Source organism: Rhinolophus sinicus, chromosome 17 (assembly GCF_057876585.1).
Source record: "Rhinolophus sinicus isolate RSI-liver-muscle chromosome 17, RSI-T2T, whole genome shotgun sequence".
NCBI classification, from domain to species: domain Eukaryota; kingdom Metazoa; phylum Chordata; class Mammalia; order Chiroptera; family Rhinolophidae; genus Rhinolophus; species Rhinolophus sinicus.
Window position 1 is genome coordinate 72933098 of NC_142517.1, and position 23143 is coordinate 72956240.

At 36.2% G+C, this 23143-nt stretch overlaps 1 protein-coding gene across 1 annotated transcript in view; it reads left to right on the plus strand.

The window, feature by feature from the left end:
- The window catches only part of MORC1 (MORC family CW-type zinc finger 1), a 114674-nt gene that overhangs the window by 37213 nt on the left and 54318 nt on the right, over positions 1-23143 (plus strand). The window contains exons 8-10 of the mRNA XM_074338653.2: positions 7344-7472; positions 10418-10523; positions 15734-15872. Coding sequence (XP_074194754.2) covers positions 7344-7472; positions 10418-10523; positions 15734-15872 — 374 coding nt within the window. The remainder of the gene's footprint in view (positions 1-7343; positions 7473-10417; positions 10524-15733; positions 15873-23143) is intronic.

Below are 23143 nucleotides of genomic sequence, written 5' to 3' on the forward strand. Positions count from 1 at the left end.
TTAGCATAGTTCCCTCAGGTTCATCCATGTTCTCTCAATGATAGGATCTACAAATTTTTTTGTCTGAATACTATTCCAATGTGTGTGTGTGTTAGGGGGCGGTTTCTTTACTCATCCATCAATGGACGCCAGGTTGTTTCCGTATCTTATCTATTATAAATACTCCTGCAGTGAACGTGGGGGTGCAGATATCTTTTCAATATACTGATTTTATTTCTTTCAGATACATACCCAGAAGTGGGATTTCTGGATCATATAGTAGTTCCATTTTTAATTTTTTGATGAATCTACATACTATTTTCCATAATGGTTGTATCAATTTGCATTCCCACCCACAGCGTAGAAGTTTTCCCTTTATTCTGCATCCTTGCCAACACTTTTCTGTTTTTGATAATAACCATCCTTACAGGTGGGAGGTGATATCTCACTGTGGTTTTGATTTGCATTCCCCTGATGATTAATGGTGTTTAACACCTTCCCTGTACATGATGGCCGTTTATATATATTATTAGAAAACTGTCTATTCAGGTTCCTTGTCCATTTATTAATCAGATTATTATTATTATCATTTTTTTGCTGTTGAGTTGTATGAGTTCCTTGTATATTTTAAATATTAACCCCTTATCATATATATGGGTTCCAATACTTTCTCCATTCCTGTATGTTACCTTTTTGTTTTGTTGATTGTTTCTTTTGTTGTGCAGAAGCTTTTTAGTTTGATATAGTACCACTTTTTTTGGTTTTATTTTTCTTTTTAATGGTGTTTTTTGGTGTCATATCCAAAAATCATTTCCAGACTAATGTCAAGGCATGGTTTTCCTATGCTTTCTTCTAAGAGTTTTATGGTTTCAGGTCTTACATTTAAGTCTTTAACCCATTTCAAATTAATTTTTATGAGTGGCATAATAATAGGGCCCAATTTCATTCTTTTGAATATAGATATCCAATTTTCCCAACACAATTTACTGAAGAGGCTACCTTTTCCCATTGTGTGTTCAGCATCCTTGTCAAGGATTAGTTGACTGTATATGTGTGGGTTTATTTCTGGGCTTTCTATTCTGTTCCATTGGATTATGTGTCTGTTTTTATGCAAATACCATACTGTTTTGATTACTGTAGCTTTGTAATATAGTTTGAAATCAGGACGTGTGATGTGTCCAGCTTTGTTCTTTTTTTCCCAAGATACCTGTGGCTATTCAGTGTCTTTTGTGGTTACATACAAATTTTAGGATTGTTTTTTGTACGTCTCTGAAAAATGCCATAGGAATTTTCATGGGGATTGCATTGACTCTTTAGATTACTTTGAGTTGTATGGAAATTTAAAAAAATATTAATTCTTCCAATCCAAGAACACAGTATATCCTTCCATTTATTTGTGTCTTCTTCAATTTCTTTATCAGTGTCTCATAGTTTTCAATATAGAGGTTTTCACCTTCTTGGATAAATTTAATCCTAGGCATTCTATTCTATTTGATGCAATTGCTTTCTTAATTTCCTTTCAGATAGTTTGTTATTAGTATATAGAAATGCAACTGATTTTTGGATGATGATTTTGTATCTTGCAACTTTACTGAATGCTTCAATTAGGCTTTCCCTATATAACATGTCATCTGCAAGCAGAGAAAATTTTACTTTTTCCTTTCCAAAGCACTTTATTTATTTTTCATACTTAATTGTTCTGGCTAAGACTTTCAGTACTATGTTGATTAGAAATGTTGAGAATGGGCTTTCTTGTCTTGTTCCTGATCTTGAAGAAAAGCTTTTAAGTTTTCACTACAGAGTATGATGTGAGCTATGGGCTTGTCATATGTAGCCTTTATTATGTTGCAGTATGTTTCTTTTCTATGTAATTTGTTGAGAGTTATCATGAAAGGATTTTCAATTTGGTCAAATTTTCTTTCTGTACCTTTTGAGATGATCATATGATTTCTATTCTTCACTTTATTAATATGGTCTATCACATGTATTGATTTGTTTATGTTGAACCATCCTTGCATCCAGGGATAAATCCTGTTTAATCATGGTGTATGATTCTTTTATTATGCTGTTGAATTAAGTTTTTTTGTATTTTGTTGACAGTTTTTGTATCTATGTTCACCATATTTCTTTTCATGTAGTGTCCTTTTTGGTTTTGGTTTTAGTGTAATGCCAAGCTTGTGAAGTGAGTTTGGAAGTTTGCCCTCCTCTTCAATTTTTTTTGAAGAGTTTAGACAGATATCATTAATTTTTCTTTAAAAGTTTCATAGACTTCATCACTGAAACCACCAGCTCCTGGAATTTTCTTTGTTGGAAGATTTTAAATTGCTGAGCCAATCTCCGTACTAACTATAGGTTTTTCCAATTTTCCATTTCTTTATAATTCAGTCTTGGCAGTTTGTATGTTTCTGGGAATTTGCCCATTTCTTGGAGGTTAACAATTTGGGGGCATTTAATTGTTCATAGTAGTCTGTTATGATTTTTTGCATTACAGTGGTATCAGTTGTAATGGCTCCTCTTTCATTTCTGATTTTATTTATGTAGTCTTCAGTCTTCTCTTTTTAGTTAACCTAGTTAAGCATTTGTGAATTTTCTTTATCTTTTCACAAAGCAGCTCTTAGTTTCATTGTTCTTTCCTGTTATTTTTCTAGTCTAATCTCTGTTTCATTTATTTCTGCTTTGATCTTAATTTCTTCTTTCTGCTAACTTTGGGTTAGTTTGTTCTTCTTATTCTAGTTCCTTGTAATATAAATTAGGTTGCTTATTTGAGATCTTTCTTGTTTCTTTATGAGGTGTTTATCACTGTAGACTTCCTTCTTAAACTGCTTTTCTTACATCCAGTAAGTTTTGGTATGCTGTTTCCATTTTTATTTATCTGAATATATTTTTTAAGTTTTCTTTTGATTTCTTCTTTGATCCATTGATTGTTCAGGAGTATGTTGTATAATTTCCATATATTTGTGAATTTTCCAAATTTCCTCCTGTTACTGATTTCTAGTTTTATACATTATGGACAGAAAAGATACTTGATGTTCGTTATGACTTATTTTGTGACCAATCCTGTGATCTATCCTGGAAAATATCCCATGCTTATTTGAGAAGAATGTGTATTCCACTGCTATTGGATGAAATATTGTGTTTATGTCTGTTAGGTCCATTTCATTTAAAAGTGGTTCAAGTCCATTATGTCCTTTTGATTTTCTCACTGGATGATTTTTAAAAGTGGGATAATGAAGTCCCCTACTATTATTGCATTGCAGTATATTTCTGCGTTTAGATTTGTTAACATTTGCATAACATATGTAAATGCTCTGATGTTGGGTACGTATATAGTAACAGTTGCTGTATCCTCTTGACCTCTTTATCATTATAGAATAGTCTTGTCTCTTGTTACCATTCTTGGCTTCAAGTGTATTTTGTCTGATATAAGTATAGCTGTTGGTTTCTATTTGCATGGAATATCTTTCTACATCCCTTTACTTTAAGTTTAAATGTGTCCTTAAAACTGAAGTGAATCTCTGGTAGACAACATATAGTTGGGTCTTGTTTTCAACCACTTTATGTCTTTTTATTGGAGAATTTAATCCATTTACATTTGAAGTAATTTTTGATAGGTAAGGATTTAACTATCACCATTTTATTAATTGTTTTCTGGTTGCTTTGTAGTTCCTTTGTTTCTTCCTCTTTTGCTGCTCTTCCTTTGTAATATAATCATTTTCTATAGCCTTATGCTTTAAATTCTTTATCTTTTGTGTAACAATGGTAAGTTTGCTTTGTGGTTACCATGAGGCTTACATAAAACATAGTTATAACAGTCTATTTTAAGCTTATAACAACTTAACTTTGCATATAAAACTCTACTTTTTTATTCTCTTCCCCCACATACATATTTTATATTTTCTGGTTATAGTTTACGTATTTTTATATGTGTATCCATTAAGAAATTATTGTAGTTATACTTATTTTTAATACTTTTGTCTTTTAAACTTATTTATACACCACCATTACAGTATTAGAGTAGTCTGAATTTGATTTTATACTTATCTTTACCAGTGAGTTTTATGTTTTCATCTTTTCAAGTTACTAATCAGTGTCCTTTCACTTCAGTTTGAAGAACTCCCTTTAGCATTTCTTGAAAGGCAGGTCTAGTGGTAATGAACTCCCTCAGCTTTTGTTTGGGAAATTCTTTTATTTTTTCTTCTCTCTCTCTCAGTCTCAGTTACCAACAAAATAATGGGAAACGGGAAAGTTCAAGGATAATGCAGAGATATGTTTGGGAAATTTTTTATCTCTCCTTCATTTCTGAAGGACAACTTTGCCTAGTTTAATATTCTTGGTTGGCATTTTTTCCTTTCAGCCCTTTGATTCTATCATTCCATCTCTTCTGACCTGCAAGTTCCTGCTAAAAAATCTGCTGATAGCCTGATGGGGTTCCCTTTATGCGAGGAATGTTTTTTTCAAGGTAGCTGTGTAAGTCTCTATGGACTGAGTAATACATAAAAGAAAATAGAAACTGATGTAATATGTTTTCTCCTACTGCCTTCCCTTGGCCAACTTGTTTATCTGCTTGCTGAAGCATCTACCTAGTTTTCAGAATTCACTCCGTGGAAATTTGTTTTAATAACACCATATGCACAACTGTAGGTTGTGGATGTTGGACTAACTTTGAGCTGAAAAGAAAAAGTCAAAGTTCCATTGACAGTTAGGAAAAGCCATTTCTGATCCCCAGAATAAAAAACCTGATTGATTTCTTTGCTCTGATATTAGCCTTAAATCGTATAATATCTTCTGTTAGCCCTGGTCATTAGAAGTTTGGGTTAGTAAATATTCTAATTTCTGCCTTTGATAGCCATTAAACCTTTAGCATTATTTAGTCCTGTAAGTAAACTTTAAGCTCTGTGTGTCAGCTACTGAAAACAAGATTCCAAATATCACCACTGTCTTCCAGGATTTCACTACCCAAAGGGGAAAACAGGCCCAAAGTTAACTAAAATGTAATGTGTAAATAGTGTAAAAGTGGTGTGATCACAGAGCAGGTATCACTCCACCGTGAGGAGCGTGTGCTTACGTTTCTAACATCCTAGTAGTTTTACCATTCTTAAAATGTTTGTGTTGGTGTTCACCATTGATACTCTTAGAAGTTACCTGCGTTGTGTTAACTGTGTTTAGCTAATGTTTTCAGGAAGAGACATTTTTCACCTTCATTTTATCCCAAACAACACATCAATCAGGTATTTTGTTAAGAGTAGCAGCGACAATTTTTTAGGGCTTTTTACGCACAGGATGCTAAATTGTGTGTTGAAGGCATGCAAAGTTATAAAGCACAGGTCCTCCTTGGAAAGGTACAGTCTTCTGGGGGAAGTAATATTTAGAGAGAAGACAAATACAATGAAGAAGGAACTTAAATTTTCTGCAGGGTGCTATAGTTTTTAATGTGCATTCACATGTATTTTTTATGATAAACCTGTTAGGTAGATTATTGGAAACACTCATTTTATAAATAAGGAAATTTAGTGGCTTCCAACAATTACACAGCTATTGTGTGGCAGAGACAGCACTTGAAACCACCTGACTTTAATCTGTAGTGTCTCTTCTTTTGACTTAATAAGAACTGAATAGTTCATGTGGAAATCAGAGAATTAGTCTTCATGAGACCTGTCCAGACACCAAAAGTATATCAGGATTTGGTGTGCAGCGAAGAAATGGAGTCTGGGCTGGAGCAAGACCAAATGCTGACCTAAGAGCAAAAATACAAAAGTATGAGTTGAGAAAAACCCAAGAAGTAGAATCCAAAGGGAATCTGAGTCGAGAGCTGTTAGGGTTTTTGTGAAGATACAAAGTGGGAGACCTGGGAATTTGTGGGGGCTGCTCTCAGCCTAGCCTAACTATGAAGTCCCTGTTGAAGGCTGAGTCCCTTCCTTGCTGGTCTTCAAGGCACATAGCATTCAGAACCTAAATTTTAACAGGAATAATAAGGTGTAGGGATGTTTATTTGTATTTAGCATGGATTACACAGTCATATGTTAAGGTTGATGTATGGCTGGTCCTATTTCATATATTTTATTTCCAATGATTATATTTAGAACCTCACTCTTTGAACTTTGTATGTTGATGAACTGTTCTATATCTGGTACATTTCAAGTGCTCAGTAGCTACATGTGGCTAGTGGTTACCATGTGGGACAGAATGGTAAACGTGAATTCTTTAAAAAAAATATTTTAAAGCTATACAGGCACATGTAAAAATAATCAGTGTTTAGAAAGTAAAAAATGAAAATAGAAGTATTTTCCCCTGCCTTTTTCTCAGCCACAATCCCTTTCTCCAGTGGTATCCACTATTAACACGTTCTTTTGTATCTTTTAAGGAAAAAGTGTGTCCATCAAAAGTTCACATGTCTATGCTTTTTATAAATAACAGAAATTGATTATACTAAGTATGCTGTTTTCCATCTTTTATTATTATTATTATTATTATTATTATTATTATTATTAAATTAAAACGGTCTTGGATACCTTGATGCAGCAATACATTTAGCTCTAACTACGTATGTTAAAGGTTGCTTAGTGTTCCCTTGTTTGGAAATGGAATTTATTCATTCTGTATTCTAGGTTTTTATGTTGTTTTCTGTTTTTTTGTTTTGTTTGTTTGCTATTCAAATAGTGCTATAATATATATGGCTATTATTTGATATGTTTGTGGAGAAGATTCCTAGCAGTATAATTGCTGCATCAAAGGCTAAGAACACAGCCTCTTAAAGAGGACTCCTAAACGGTCGTTCTTGATAAGTGCTATTTCTAAGTAAGGAGGGAATAGAGAATCTGGCACGAGGGTAAGGCATAAACAATAAAGATGGGTAGGAAGGGAACCATAGATAAAATAAAAGTAAAGTAACTCTGTGAGACACGATGATAAATATTTGTATCAATAATCTTAAGGGTCGCCTTTAATCAGTACTGTCCCTCCAAGGAGTATTTAAGAAAAAGGTTTTAACTGTTAACATATTTTATTGCAACAATAAAAGTACGAGTATGTATGCATATATACATACATATATATATATACACACTCGTGTGTATATGTAAAACTGTTTAGTTTTTTAATAAAGATACTGCATATTTATTGTATATAGTTAGGAAAATGTAAGAAAGTATAAAGCAGAAAACAAATTTCACCCATACTCAGAGAAAAACCGACATTAATATTTTTACCTCTTATTTCTGTATATGTATTAGTTTTTACATAGTTGAGACAATATTGTATGTACATTTGTTTATATCCAAACTTTCTTTTCCTTATCATCTTGATCTTGTTGATGTTTTCTTTTATTATTCTTTGCAATAAAAGTATTGTTTCCTTTTTTTTCTTAGGTAATAGAAATCTAACATTGTTTTGGAATGAATTTGGACACCAAAGTAGCGAGGACTTGGAGAAGTCTTTAGAATCTATTCAATATCAAAGAAGACAAGCCATGGCCATTCCATTTATGATTCAGTGTGGTGAGTGTTGAATTTCATTCTAATTAGCAATAATTTAGTGAGTTCCTACATATGCAAGTCATTGTGTTAATAAATGGGCCATGAGAGAAAGTTTAAAACTAGGTTCCCCTTAAAACCACTTGTTCTAGAGATAATTGGTAATGTCTCCAGTCTAAGTTCTATAAATACAGGAAAACCAGCTTAGCTACAAGGTAAGTTATGGCAATACATTGCTTAGTTCTAATTTACTTTTCATTTCAGGGGCCAAATATGTAATGAGTTGGCCCAAGTTTTTATTAATATTTGTGATGTTTGTCTGTATGTTGACTGTTCATCAAACTAAGAGAAGCTATACAAACCTTTGCTTGTGTTGCTTTGTGGGTTCATCCAAGTTTACAATGATTGAGAACTGAGGTAAGATTTCAATAAGAAGAAAGAATGTTTTGTGTTGATTAATTTTAAAAAATTAATAGTAACCTACATTTACGTGAAGAATTCTGTACAGGTGAAAAGTAAGGATGACCAAATGTAAATTTAATGAGCAGGCCAGTTAAGAAAGCTATATATATACTTTTAATGTATAACTTTTGTATGCTGAATGGTACATGTTTTCCTTTTTTTTTTTTTGCTTTTGAGGGAATTAGTAAGGTATCATTAGTTGTCTCTTAACTTTTGAAAGAATTTTTTGCAGCAGAAGCAGCTGGGATGTTTGTGATAATGGATAAAAAAGATATCCTTCACTACAGTTAAATTGGTTTTAATTTCAGACATTCATTATTGAATTTACTCCTGTTTTATCACACTTTTGGCGAAGGCGCCTGAACAATAAATGCATCCTGCACAGTTTACTCTCCTAAAACCAATGAACTGATATTATTTGTGGACTAAAGGAGAGAACCCTTAGAAATATGTCAGGCCACACTCTGAACCCCTTTTTCTCCCCTAGCTTTCTTCTTTCTGTTTCAGTTATTGTGCCAACATTGTGGATGATAATGCAATTCTGCACAGTGTGAACTAGATAAAATATTTATACAAGTAAACTGCAAAAAAAAAAACCAAAAAAAAAAAACACCCCAAAACAAAAAGGGTGGGCATGAGGGAGACAAAGGTAGTGGGTACGACTTGGTTCTTGCTTTCAAGGAGGTCAGGGTCTAGGAGAGAGGTTTAGATAAGCATGAAAATAATTGTAGTAGAGAAGACAGTCCAGTAAATGATGTAAAGGAAACCAAGCAAACAAACAAGCAAATAAAACACAGTAGTGTGCAAAATGCTGTAGTTATTTACGCAATGGTAACCTTGAGCATAGGGTGGTCCAAAGAGGACCTGACTGGTCAAATATGTGCAAGGTACTACCAGAATCTAGTCTCCAGTATCTGAGAGCTGTATGAAATTGGACGAAGTCCTTAATTTCTCTAAGCCACAGTTTCCTTATTTATAAAATGAGGTTAGTATTTATAGTTACATCACACAGTTTTGTGAAAATAAAATCTATTGACACGTGTAAAGTTTACTAAGTGCTTAGACAATGTATTAGTGTTCTCTAGAGAAACAGAACAACAGGATGGATGGATAGGTAGGTAGGTAGGTAGATAGATAGATAGATAGATAGATAGATAGATAGATAGATATCATTATATGGAATTGGCTCACATGGTTACAGAGGCTAACAAGTCCTAAAATCTGCAGTCAGCAAGATGGAGACCTAGGAGAGCCATTAGTTGAAATCCAGTTTGAGTATGAAGACCTGAGAACCAGGGGACCCAATGATGTATTTCCAGTTTGAATATTGACAGCTTAATACCCAGGAAGAACAGATGTTTAATTTGAGTTCGAAGGCAGGAAAAAACTAATGTCCCAGCTCAAGACTGTCAGGAAGGGGAAGTTCCTTCTTACTCGCAAGAAGGTCAGCCTTTTTTGTTCTATTCAAGCCTTCAACTAATTGGATGAGGCCCACCCACATTAGGGAGGGCAATCTGCTTTACTCAATCTACCGATTCAAATGTTAATCACACCCAAAACACCCTCACAGACACACTCAGAATAATGTTTTACCAAATATCTCATCACCCCATGGCTCAGTCAAATGGACACATGAAATTAACCATCACAGATAATGTCTAGCAATGTTGTCTTTTATCATTATTATATATTTTAATTCTCAATAACCCTTTTAGGTAGGTACTAATATTAATCTCTTTTTACAGAGGATGATAGTGAGACATAGAGACATGATTTGTCCAAGATCATAGAAATAGTAAGTGGTGGAGCTATTCAGTTTTTTAACCACTGTGCAAACTCCCTCCGTCTTAGAGGAACAGAGAGAAGTATTTACCTAAGAGCCATTAGCAGTGTGTCTGGAAGGAATTCAGGATTAAAGTTAAGAATAGCCTGGAGAGAGTAGAGTACCTTGGTCCTAAAGGCAAGTAGAGACTGAGAGGGAGAAATGGAGCGTGAAATCAGAAACTATAGGCTGGAGAGTAGGATGAAAGTAGGGGGGAGAAGTGCAGAACAAGGAACCATGTAAGTGGTTCAGAAACCTTGATTTTCCTTGTTATTTTAATCATGTGGTTGGAGACAGAAAGTGTTTTTAGCAGATAGATAATAGGTCGGAGAAAAAGGGTGAGTTAAGTCACTGGAAGTCTTCATGTGGTTCAAAAAGAGGTGGAGTGGGATCTATGACTTAAAATTCTTTTGGCTGAAAAATAGCAGAAATTAACAAGAAGGAACTTAAGCAATAATAATAATAATAATAATGACAATAGTAATTTATTGGTAGTGTTCTGAGGTAGCTCATAGAATCCTAGACTAGTTGTGCCATCAAGTGTAATGGTATGTGATCCAGGATTTATTTGTCTTTGGATCTAAAAGATACCCATACTTTTGGTATGTGCAACCTGACATCTTACTATGATAGATTCACTTGTGATTATGGTCTTTCTTGTGTGTGATTTTGTTTTGATTATCAGATATTTGCCTTAAATGGAGAGTCTTGCCTTCCTCTGCTAATTATCAGGAGAAAGAATTTTTTGACATCTGGATGTGTGCTAATAATCCTAACGTCTTGGAAAACAGGTAGTTTCTGATAGTTTTCTAAAATTCTTTACCCATATTTAATTCCTAAAATACATATGTATGAAACTGGAAAATGTCAGCTATAGATACATTTTAGCTTTAGTAGCTGTCATCTCTTAGGATTCTTTCTAGACCCTTGACACCTGTGGAAAGACAACTCATTAACGTACTTTTCCATCAAGATAAGAGACCTGGATATAATACTTGCGAACACTGGGGTGTGCATCTCTGTACTTCCATTGGTGGGAAACTACACCCCAGTGTTTAAGAGTCTGCCTTTCAGTTCATTTTCACACAACATAATGCCTATCGTACAGGAGTTTTATCCAGAGTTTGTCTCCAGGGGGTCTAAACTGTTAGACCATGGGCTTTTTCTATTTAAGCTATATATTGATTTCATTGTTTTGTGCTCTTGGAGGAAGCAGTTCAGACTAAAACACGAAAAAGACCGATTAAACATTGATGAATGTTGGTGTTATTATAAGCCCTTTTAGAGTGATATTCTTGTTCTTCAGAGGAGGGGAGAGTTAGTACACCCCTTTAACAAAGGCACCTCTAAGTCGAGCATTGCTTTTCCATGGAGTTTGTTCTAAGTCCTTTGGCCTGGATAAGTCACTCAATATTGCTAATATAGACATTAGGGTAATAACTGTTGTTAGATTATTTTTATCCAGCCTTGGGATAAAAGCAAATAAAAAAATAAAAAGGGAGAAACATTCAAGAACTGCTACTAAAATCCCTTGTACGTGGAGTCCCCAGGTATTTAGAAACTTAAGAAAAAATGTCAGAGATAATAGGGCTTTTAGATTTCATGTTGCTTGGGGGCTACCAGTTAGCTCAGTTAGAGCGTGGTGCTGATAACACCAAGGTTGCCGGTTCGATCCCTGCGTGGGCCACTTTGAGCTCTGCCCTCCTTAAAAAAAAACAACACAAAAAAGCATTCATTAGATTTCACATGGCTCAGGGGTTTTTCAGTTTCTCTTTCTCGGTTTGCAGAAGAACCTTTTATTTTTTTTCAAATAAAATTTGTTTCAGATCCCAAATATATGAACTAGATAAATGCAGAACTGTCCTGATTGAGGTTGGGGATCTGGGGGGCCAAAGATAATCTACTTCTCGGTTTTGTTCCCTACTCTATGCAAAAAGCTTAGAGCTCCAGGGAGCAGGCTTATAAAACACTGATCTACTCACACTTCTTCATTTTAGAGAAGTGGAAACAGGAGCCCAAATGTGGGCTAAGAAACCTGTTTATGAAGCCACTGGCCAACGTCTTCTGATTCGTAACCTGATTCCAGCCCTAACTTGGAACTTAAATATTTTCCAAATAGGAGTAAACTGTTGGTTTAGTTTCAATATTAAGAATAGTCTGATATGCAGTGATTTCATTGTCAATGTCATTATTTCATCCAAGTGTTTAATATAATTTTTTTATTAGTTTCAGGTGTACAAAACAATGTAATAGACATTTCACCCCTCAAAAATTGATAACCCCTCTCCCCAATCTATTGCCCCTCTGACATCATATATATCTATTACAATTCTATTGACTCTATTCCCTATGCTATACTCCATATCCCATGACTATATATATATTAAATTATAGTTGACATACAACATTATCCAGCTTCAGCTTCAGGTGTACAGTGCAGTGGTCAGGCATCTACACCGTCCATGAAGTGGTCTCCCTAATAAGTCATGTGCGCATCTGACACCCTACAAAATCTTTACAACATAATTGATTATAGTCCCCAAAATGTCTTTCAGATCCCCGTGGTAATATTGTAATTACCAATTTGTGCTTTCTAATCCCCTCCCCTTCTCCGTCATTACTACCTAAGGAAATATATAGAGTCAACGCAATTCCTATCAAACTACCAATGACATTTTTCTCAGAAATAGAACATATAATCCTAAAATTTATATGCAACCATAAAAGATCTGAATAGTCATGGCAATCTTGAGAAATGAGAACAAAGTGAGAAATATTTTGGTTTTGTTTCAATTTCTGTGTAGAGGGAGCAGTGCCTGGAAATGTAAACAAAATTGACCCAAACCCCCAAACCTCAAAAAAAAAAAAAAAAGAACAGTTAATAATTTGATTGCTTACTGTGAGCTAAGAGCTTTTCATATTGCATAGAATAGTGTGTTGGAGTTCAGACACTGGAGCCAGTCTGCCTGGATTTGACTCCTAACTCCATTAGATGCAAAACTTTGGACAGGTGATATAACTCTTTTTAACTCAGCTTGCCATCACTTAGACTAGGGTGTAATAATAATACCTTTTACAACTCTCTGGGTCCAGCTGAGCCCCATGTAAGGTTAGTCTGCTAAGTCCCTGGTCACTGGAGGGCTCCTTGATAACAAACCATGAGATTTTAGGCCCCTCGCCACAGATCTAACCATATCCCTATGACTTCTTAGGCCAGTCTTAGACATTGACAGACCTGTAGAACTGGGAATCTGTCCCCTCCAGTTTCCCTTATCTCTCACCCTCTTTTCCGTGAAAAGTGGTGAGGCCATCACAGAGCATTGTAAAATTAGTTTCAAAGCTGCATACTTCTGTCTTTTTTACACATCAAAACAGTGCCACTTGTGAGGACAGGCAAGGTAAATTTAGCTATGTTGATGAAAAACTGAAGGACCTTAAAAACCTAAAATTCAAAAAGTCTTCTTATATTTATATTTTCTTAAGTCCTTGATTCTTTAAATATATGGACATAATTTTGACCACCTGTATTTTATTTCCTTTGAAAAGATTATAACAAAAATATGCTTAAAGTGACAGCAAGAGATTTAGGGAATATGTAAAGAAAAACGGCTGATTACTAGGGCAGTTACATAAGAGTTGATGCTCCTTTTACTGGAAATCATTGACAGCAAGCAGATGCGGTGATTTTTCGGGAAAGAGAAATTGATCTGATGACCTCACTCAGTCCTCTGATTCAATATGGTAGGATGGGCCATGCATACATTGAGAATATGCCATGAAATAAATTATTGCTAGACAAAACCTTGATATATATAATTTCTAATGGATTTGGACAGAATCACATAAAGAAAGTATATTGAAGTGATGAGGAGTATAGTTATTTATTAGGCAACATTTGATGAATAGAAAGACAGAGTAATGGGGTGAAAAGTGGGATTACCTATAACATATTTACAGAAAATATAATTTCTTACCAGTTGTTATCAGGGTTAATGCCAGTGAACAGCATTTGAATAAACAATGTGTGTCACCAGAACTTGGGTTGGAAACGTAATAGCAGCTCTCTCCTACATAGCAATTACCTGTGTTATCTCATTTCATCTTTACAAAAATCCTGTGAACTTTCTCTGCTCCTCAAAGGAGAAAATAGTGAGGCGAAGAGAGGTCCAATGACTTGCCCGGTTGCCCAGTTGAAGCCAAGCATTTTATGCAAAGCTTGTCCTCTTTCTATCTTACCACACCCACTCTCGGAGAGCATCCTTTCCCTTTGGGAAAGCCTAATTCTAGCCTAATACTGTATGGTGACAAAATACAACATTTTACAAATGGTGGTATCAGGGTTGGTTACTCAGGGTAAAATGGAGCCATTCTTTTTCAGACCACTGAAGGCTCTTTTTATTTTCCACTTTAAGCACAGAGGAAGGCTAGACATACTTGTCACAGTACCCAAGAACTAGATACCAGCTCTCTTTTATTACACTCATGCTGTGTATTTATATGCATTGAAAATAGGATCACCAGCAGAGTAAAAACGATGCCTATCATTTGACTGCACCAAAAAAGTCTGAATTTTGAAAAGGATGTTAAAAAATATCTATGGATTGTATTGTACATTAAAATTTCTTTCCGAAGATCTTTGAAGACAACTAAATGGAGTGCATTTTAATAAAATATTTGTGGTTTCTCTTTTCTGAAGAGAAAATTTAATATTGCCACAGGGTTCTTTCCTCACATAAAATAGAAACCTATATAGGTACCACCCCACAGATGTCTTCATCTCAACACTGCAGGTGGCTACATATATAGTATGTGTCCCCTGATTTGTTTATCTACCACCTTTCCTTGAAGATAACAACAAATACCAAAAGTGGGTGGAATTAAGTGTTCTGTTTCAAATGGGATAAGGCTCTCTCTCTCTCTATTCTCAACCTCCTCCTCCCTCTCCTAGCCAAATGCACACTTATTTTGTCCCTTCCCCCTCCTTTTGGTACCTATATAAAAAAAACACAAACACTTGTGTTAAGCAGGCTATAAGAAGTGACCTTAACATTTTGCCCTTGTCAAGCCCTGATACCAAGGTGAACAATATAATATCTGAATTTTTCAACTCCCAGCTCCCAGAACATAGCCACAAAATGAAACGTAGGGAAAAAAAGCCCTCAGACATTCCAAACTATATGTCTCAAAATTCGTTGGTATTTTTTGTAACCATAACAAGGAAGCCCTCAGTCACAGCCTGTTATTGTTATTTACACACAATTCTACTTGATGATATAATACATGTATTAACCCATAGTGATTAGAAACAACACATCAGTAAGGTTGGGAAGTTGATTGACCGCCAGAAACAGATACACTGACAGGATGTTGCAGTGGCAGGTGGGGTGAGGGGTACAGGAGGATGGGGCAAGTGGGAACCGTGGCAGCATTGGGTGCTATTTGATTAGGGGCTTTACTGCACCCCCAAGGCTATCAGTGAGTACTACATCGTATAACAGTATTTACCCCTCTTCACAGTAATCGTGAGTCATCATACAAAGGGTCCATGTGTTTTAGAGGCAGAATTATTTGGTGCATTCTGGACAGACATATAGTTTTCTATCCCAAATGTTTTGGGAAAAAATTGCTTGGCAGTACAAAGATAAACTTCAGTGATCCAAAAACATATTTGCAAGGGCCTCATTTCATGATAATGCAGGATAAGTGAAGCATTAGTAAATAATGAATAGTGTCCTATTCTGGGAAATACATACCACCTTTCACATTTTCCATTGAGGTTTTTTATTTATTTATTTTTTCCCTGTTAAGTTCTTTTCCATGCAAATTGGAGCTATAAGGGCATGTATTACCTAAAGCATCAAGACAATGCTCTTCTCTTGTATTTAAATTTTGGATACAAGACATAAAGAGTAAGTCCTTGCAGAAATAAATAATCTTTAACAGACAGTAAATAGTTTTATATTTTTCCTGATGTTGTCTCTTGTACTTGTTGATTGTGAAGTTGTCATCAGACAGAACGCTTACCTTCCATCCCCCTGGGCACCATGAACAGAGGATCACCATCAAAAAATGAGAAAGATAAGCAACTTCAATGGTCAATCCAAAGGTATCAGAATCGACTAGCAGAACAACAGCCACAGGTGAGCTGTTAATTCTTTCCAAAATCTGCCCAGACTCTTGAGCTGTTGGTTTCACGTGTCCAAATTGACTAAAGTGGTTTCCCAAATGTGTAGCCTCTTTTTTGCATCCTATTTTGTCATCTTCTTTTAATTTTGCATCTAAGGACTGTTCTAGAATGAGCACAAGTACTTCAGGGGCCCAGAAAGGGAAGAGAGTTCTTAAAAAATACTATGCATGTGATATCTAAGTCCATCTACACAACAGTGCGTGTGAGGAATAGGTGAATTTTTTTCCAGTCTACAGATACACAAAGCACATAGGAGAGGTCAGCCAGTAGGTCAAAGGTCACATGGGCAAGATCACGATACAGGTCTGTAGAACTCCAAAAGTTAGGCTCTTTTTTTTTCCATCAGGCTTCTTCCCTGAGTGTGTGTTTTTGAGGTAAAGAGATGTTCTTAAAAAAATGTTAGCCTATTAATACAGAAATTCAGAGTCATATTTAATTGTTAAGAGAATTCAACAAATAAAACATTATTATCAGTAAATGTAGGTAACCATGACAATTTTAAGTGAAGGAAAAAGTGGCATGCAGAAATATTGTTTTAATCTCTGATCAACTAGTCATGAGATCTCTGTTTACTTTATGGATTTAGCACCCAAATTCATTATTTTTAAATTGTCTAGCCTGTTAACTTCCTCAAATAGAACTTGAAAACGTCAGCAGCATATATCCAAATGTGTGAATACTCTCTAGTGGTCAAAACATAAAATGTTCATTCGAATAGAAAATTCTTTTGTGGGAGTTAAGACCCTCCAAGCTTAACACCTTATTGTTATGTGTATTCCTAGGTTCTCGGAAGATAAACTTCTTTTCCACCCCAGTTTCCCCTTCTTTTGTCTCCCAACTTGCTAGGGATCTCCTTGCAAATCGGCTAGTACCTGGCATCACAGCTAAAAGACCTTCCTCTTTTAGCCTGGCATCTCGGGTTTCTTTAGGAAGATCCTGAGCGTTACCTTGGAAACACATTCTCCTAAGCATTCCCCATCTCTTAAAAACGGCTCAACTTTCTATAAGTTTAGAGCCTGTAGTCATGGGTTTGATAACAGCTGAGAAGTTATGGGCGGAAAAGGGGCCACAGGTTAAATCTGACAACCTCAGGAGACTGAAAGAAACCACATAGGATGGCGTGAACATGAAAGTTCCCAACTAAGATGGGCCATGGCAGGAAGTCACATCTTTAGCCTGTGCCTTCCTTGACAAAGGTCAATCTTTACCTTATTTGAGCCTGTCTGTTGTCTTTTTGCATCTAGGATAACATGCCCTTGGAATGTCAGTATCCCCTTTTTTCCATACCAGAGCAGGAAAGTATAGAATCCCTCATTATTATTCTTGTCCCCTGATTACCATCTCTGTGTGCTGTAGAAAGTGAACTATTAATTACCCTGTACTCACCTATGTAAAATAAGTACCTTTCTCTCCACCTATGTAAAATAAGTACCTTTACTTTGATCCAATCCCAGAGATTCCCCCCCCTTTGCTTTTTTGCTATCTCCCACCCTCTTAATCTACCACCAATGGTAGATTAAGCCTCCTCCTTTGATTCTACATATAAAATAAGCTACATATAAAACCACCATTTTGCGGAGCATTTTCTCAGTCTGATGAGATTTTGCTTCCCAGCAATTTTCATCAGTTTGGCTCAAATAAGCACACAAACTTTCTCTTAGGCTGGATGTTTTTTCTTCGACAAAGTAAAGGTATCGTAGCCTGCGGTTATTTTCTTAAATAGGTGAAGTCAGATCTTTCCAATGTGGAATATCTTAATTTGTTCTGTTTCTTGTTTTGTTTACCACTCCTTGTAGCTTCATGAAGGCATTCAGCACACTCAGAATTGATTTTATCTTTGTTGCAGTCTCTAGATATTTTGTGTTTCCTGTAAAGGTCAGAGCTGATCCTTGGAAGTAATAGTGCCAATCATGAAGTTTTAATTGCCTTTTTGTTTGTTTAGGATTGGATGTTTTATTCATTATCAAGGGAAAGATTGTAGTGGTAACTGATAAACAGATTTGCGCCATCCGTTCTGCTTATTCTTTCTTTCTCTGTAGTTGATTTTTTCATAAAAAGTTGAGCCAGTCTGTTTCAAATATAAACAAAGATGTTTAACAGTACTTAAATAGTAACTTACTCCCACCAGTTCAAAGGACATAGGCTCTTCACCATCCTCCTCGGCCGCCCCCTTTTGTGAAAATAATCCTAGCATCTTTAACACACTCCCAGCACTCACTGCCCTTAACTGACTCTGTTTTTGTGGTAGTCAAGGAAAATTTTGGTTAGGGTTCACCCAGCCACGGGCACCCAGTTAATTTTGAGGTTGTCATTGAGCACATACGTACCCTTGGATCTGTCCCACGCTAGACATTGTGGGGAATACAGAGTAACTAGTGCAAGAATGTAAGCTCCTTGAGTGCACGGATAGTCTTGGTTCTGTTTACTCTGAGTCTACATTACCTAAAACTGCCTGACATGTAGTAGATACTCAATACACAGTTATTTAATCAATAAGTAGCCATGCCCTCAGATAATATACAATCTCTTTGTGGACCAAGTCTAACAGCTATTTTTTAAATTAGCAATCACTATAAGACAATACTAGTTTAAAACTTGTCTGAACATAACTGAAACTACAATAGACGTTCATTACTTCTACTGAGAAGATAATGAGATAATGAGGGCTGCTTCAGTCAAAAGATATTTCATAGAGGATGTGGCCCTTAACTTGTAATTTAAAGTCTCTTTAGGGTAAATAGAGGTAATGGACAGGGCATTCCAGATGAGAAGAACATTATAAAGGAAGATTTGGAGATGAACACAGGCTTTTTTCTTCATGGAAACAATCTTTTAAATTACATGCTAAACATGTATTTTTAAAAATAAACCCAGCATTTGTGTGACATATCTGTCATTTTAAAAACTATGTAACGCATTATAAAATATGTTAATTACTGAAAAGAATATCTTGGAAGTTTCCCTTTCACAAAAATAATCCATGAAAGTATTCAAAAATTATTTTGGTGATAGCTGCCTGAGGCCAGAAAGAAGACTCAAAACCATTCAATGTTCAATGTGAATTTACTCTCTTTCTGACTGCCTTTTAGAAGAGTGCTGTTAGACTATGACACAGGCAAGGATGAGAAAGCCGAAAAAACAGGGCATCGGTGCCATTCAGGTTCCATGTAGACATGATTCACTGAAAAATCAAGAACTGGCTAAGGTATTGCCATGATTCCCGATGTCTATTTGTGGTGCCCATTTTCTCAATATCAGGAAGTAATAAGATGCATGCCAGGTAATTATGGTTTGCCCGTTTCCTGTTTTCTCCCTGCTTCTCACTAACAATGGCCACGTATCTATTGATCAGACCTGGGAAGCAAATATAAAAATGACCTAAATCTGCACACCCCATTTATTACTCTCTTACATTTCACCTTTAATGGCAGAAAGCATACTGATCTGAAAAACGAAGGGTTGACTAGGTAAATCAAAGACCTTTCTGGATCTTAGATTCAGTGGTTCAGGGTTTTGTGCCACTGACAACCAGAAGGGAGAGAATAATGGTAGGAAAGGTAGCATTACGGTACTAGTACCAGAAATCAGCAGCTACAGCCTCTTCTCCACCCCTCATCCACCTTACTGGTATGTAGAATGACTAAGTCTAATTTCTAGGCGCACCACCCATAAGACACCCTAGTGAGAGAATACTCACAGTGAGTCAGAAAACCGTTCTGGTAAAAGAGGTATTCCAATGAGTAGATCTGGTTCTCTAGGAGAAAATGAAGTAGCTTGATCCAGAGCTGTCATTTTCACAGATGGTATCCTATTTAATCCCCACCACATTCCAGCTAGTTCCATCAATTATAACAACAGAGGGAAGTGTGAAGTTCAAAGAAGTTAAATAACTTGAATCAAGTCACACATCTTTAAATGGTAAAGTTGGAATTTGTCTCCTTTTTGCCTAATTCCAGCACATATTTGCTCATAATCTCACAGGATAAATACAGACAAAAAGGATATGAGAACATTTGTAAAGGCAACAAGCTGATATATTGCAAGTCTTATTTGTTAAGGGAAATACGTAAGTTTTCACTAATAAGCCTAAGAGGAGAGCTCAAATTCAAGATGTAATTGGTAAGCTGTGGCGACAAGCCAAGATCCTCTTTACAGCTTGTGCTTCTGAAACAGACCATTCCACTTTCTCCTTTCTGAATAGATGAATGAGTAATCTGTTCTGACTGCGCGTTCCAGCTCATTCATTACCTTCTGTTTTCTATATCGAGTGACAAGTGCCACCTGCTGGCCATTTTCGTTTTCATTGTGTCACTCCAATTGCTCAGCTACTCGTTGGCCTATTATCTGGATAATTGTTATTCTGTTCTTCAGTAAACCTAGACGACAATTTTAAAACCATAAAATTACAAATTCCGTTCCTCTGTATTTGAGGACTGGAAAGTCCTCAGTTTTTCCCCTTTCTTAGTTTTAACTCAGTTTAGATTCTCTTCTACCTTCATGAATATGTCATAATCAAGCACAAGAAATATAGTTTTGGATACCTTTCATTCAGGGTTTTTTTGTGTGTGTGTGTGTGGTGTCACTTTAAATCCACTTGATGCTCTCAAGTATTACAAGACAGATGATAACTTGATTCCCTGAGTGAAGCCTACTCTACATTTAGCCATTTGTACATATGTAATGTTTATATAATCAATGTTAGTGCAAATGTGCTGTATTGCTCATGTATTCTCTAGGTCTTTCTGGGTTAATCTTTTTGGATTGATATTAATTTCTTATCCTACAGTAAAACCAGGCTCTTTCTCACCTGACAGTTACGTTGCTGGCATTAGTGTCTTCCCTTCTGCAGGGTTCTCTCCTGAGCTGCTCCCAATTCCTTATGAATGTTCTCTGCTTCCACACTGCTCTGCCGTTGTTCCTGCCATTTTGTCTGAAGTGGCCTCTGCCCTCCCGTAGTCCTTTAAGGTCCCAAACTAATGTCGTTTCTATATAAAGTCTTCTCTCATTTCCCTACTATAAGAATACCTCCTTCTCTCCAGTTGCCTGTGTCCTTGACGTGTGTCTTTCTTAGCGCATGTTTTACTTTTTACCTGGTATTAACAGTTACATGTGTATCTGATCTGTCTCTTTTGTTAGACTGTGAGCTTTTAGAAAGAAGGGACCATTTTTATTCATCTTTGCATTCCCAAACAACAGTTAGACCTGGACCTATCACGCAGTAGGTGCTTCCCAAGCAAGAGTGAAGGATCGAAGGAATTTAATTGAGGCTGAATTCTTTACAAAGAGGTACAAAAATAACATTTTTCCTCTACTTAGATTGGTTGACAATAAATAGGTTACACTTAAAACCGTCTGCATATGTTATTGGAGACCAAAATGTTTTTATACTTGGTCAAAATAAAGTGTTGCATTTGGATGGGAGTAGAGACCGCATTTGTCATGGTCATAGTCTTTGCATCAAATGAATAGACTGTAAAATTCCATGCCTGTTGAAATGGAACTCCAGCAGTAGCTTTCTATTCTTTCGCAGTACACACACGGACACAAAAAATGAAATAGTTTAATCTGATAAGTCCCACATTGGTTGTTTTAGCAGTAAATATGGAGCGGAGAAGGCTTGCTGAACTTTTAGCTGTGTTTTTCAAATTGAAATGGCGTATCTGAGTACAACTTTGTAATGAAGAATGTGGACACATTTTCCCATTTAGAATGTAATCTTTTTAACGTCTCATTATGGTGTTGGATGCTGAAATTTCAAGTCTGTATAATATAGAGACAGATGCCTTAGAAAATACTTTTATCCGTCAAGAGTACTTTTTCGCCTCCTTACATAACTGCCATAGCCTAAAATTTATGATGTCTAAAGACCCTTGTCTAACAAGAGGCTATTATAGTCACTATAGTTGAAATATTTTACTTTATTACTCTTGCTACAAAGATCTCATTTCTCTATGGTGATGCATTGCTTTTTCAAAAGGGATAATGCATAATATAGTCGCACTTTTGGGCCCTGTGTTCACAGCATAGCAAATGTGACATTAAATGAATTGCTCATGATAAACTAATTTAGAAGTTCCTTGAAAGCAAGTGTCATATGTTCTTTTTCTTCTGTACCTCCACCATAACCCCTGGTTCACTGCTGGGCACAGTAGGTATCTAACAGAAACTGTTTAGCTTCTCAACTTGAAACGCCTGTCCAGATTGTTTTCTTTTTCATTCTTTCCTGAAGAGCTGATGTCATACTGCCTGACAGAACAGCATTCAGTTTATTGAACAAACTGGGATACTACCAGCAGTTAGAGGGACACCAGGACAGCCTGGATTCAGGGCATTATGGGAGGGGAGACCAGGATAATGCTTGCTACTGGCTTCAGAAGTCACCCTATTCTGTCCTGGAGATTGAGATCAAGGAATACCATCAATTGTCTGTTCCTGGGTTTCACAGAAGTGACCACATGCTGCCACTGAGAGCCAATAGGGATGTGAGTCCAGAGAAACTCATCCTGACTCCAAGGACAGAAGTGGCTTTGACAGTGCTGAGCAGTTTTGCCACATGACATCCCTCTGTTTGCATGTCTATCCGTCATTTCTATTCCATTGACAGAGATAGAGAAAGAAGTAGAGATTCAGGTGTATTGCCTGAAATGACTTTCACTGGAAGGAATACTAATTTTGGTTTCAATGAAAATATGCCTATTTGATCTCTGCCCTATAAAATTTCCTTAAGCACTTGAACTGTATATACAACCGTTTCTCAATGAGTGTGCATGCTAATCAGGAGCAATCAGAGGCTGCCTGGTGTCCCGGATACACCTCAGGGCCTGTTCTCTGACTCTGTTCAGAATAAGCCACAGGTATTTGGCTTCCTTCCAAAGCAGGCTTCTTGCTGGTCCCTTCGAAAGGAACCCTGTGCCTCTGAGCCCAGCACTCCTGAGTCCTCCCCTCTGAGCTTGAATCCTGCTTCTCATCTTGTTTGACTTTATCTCCCCTCTCACTCAGGATCCAACCTTGCATTTTGAATTCAGTTAACGAACTGTACTTGTTGGTCATTCTGATTTTGAATTCAAACCCCATCATTCGTGCCCCCTGACTTAACCTTGTTAAAGCTTTGTCTCCTGATCATATTCTTGATCTGAATCTGGTTCCTTACTGTCCTGACTCCTGTAGGCTCAAGTAAAATTCAAACCTAAATCTCATTTGAGTTGTTTTCCACCTAGTCATTTA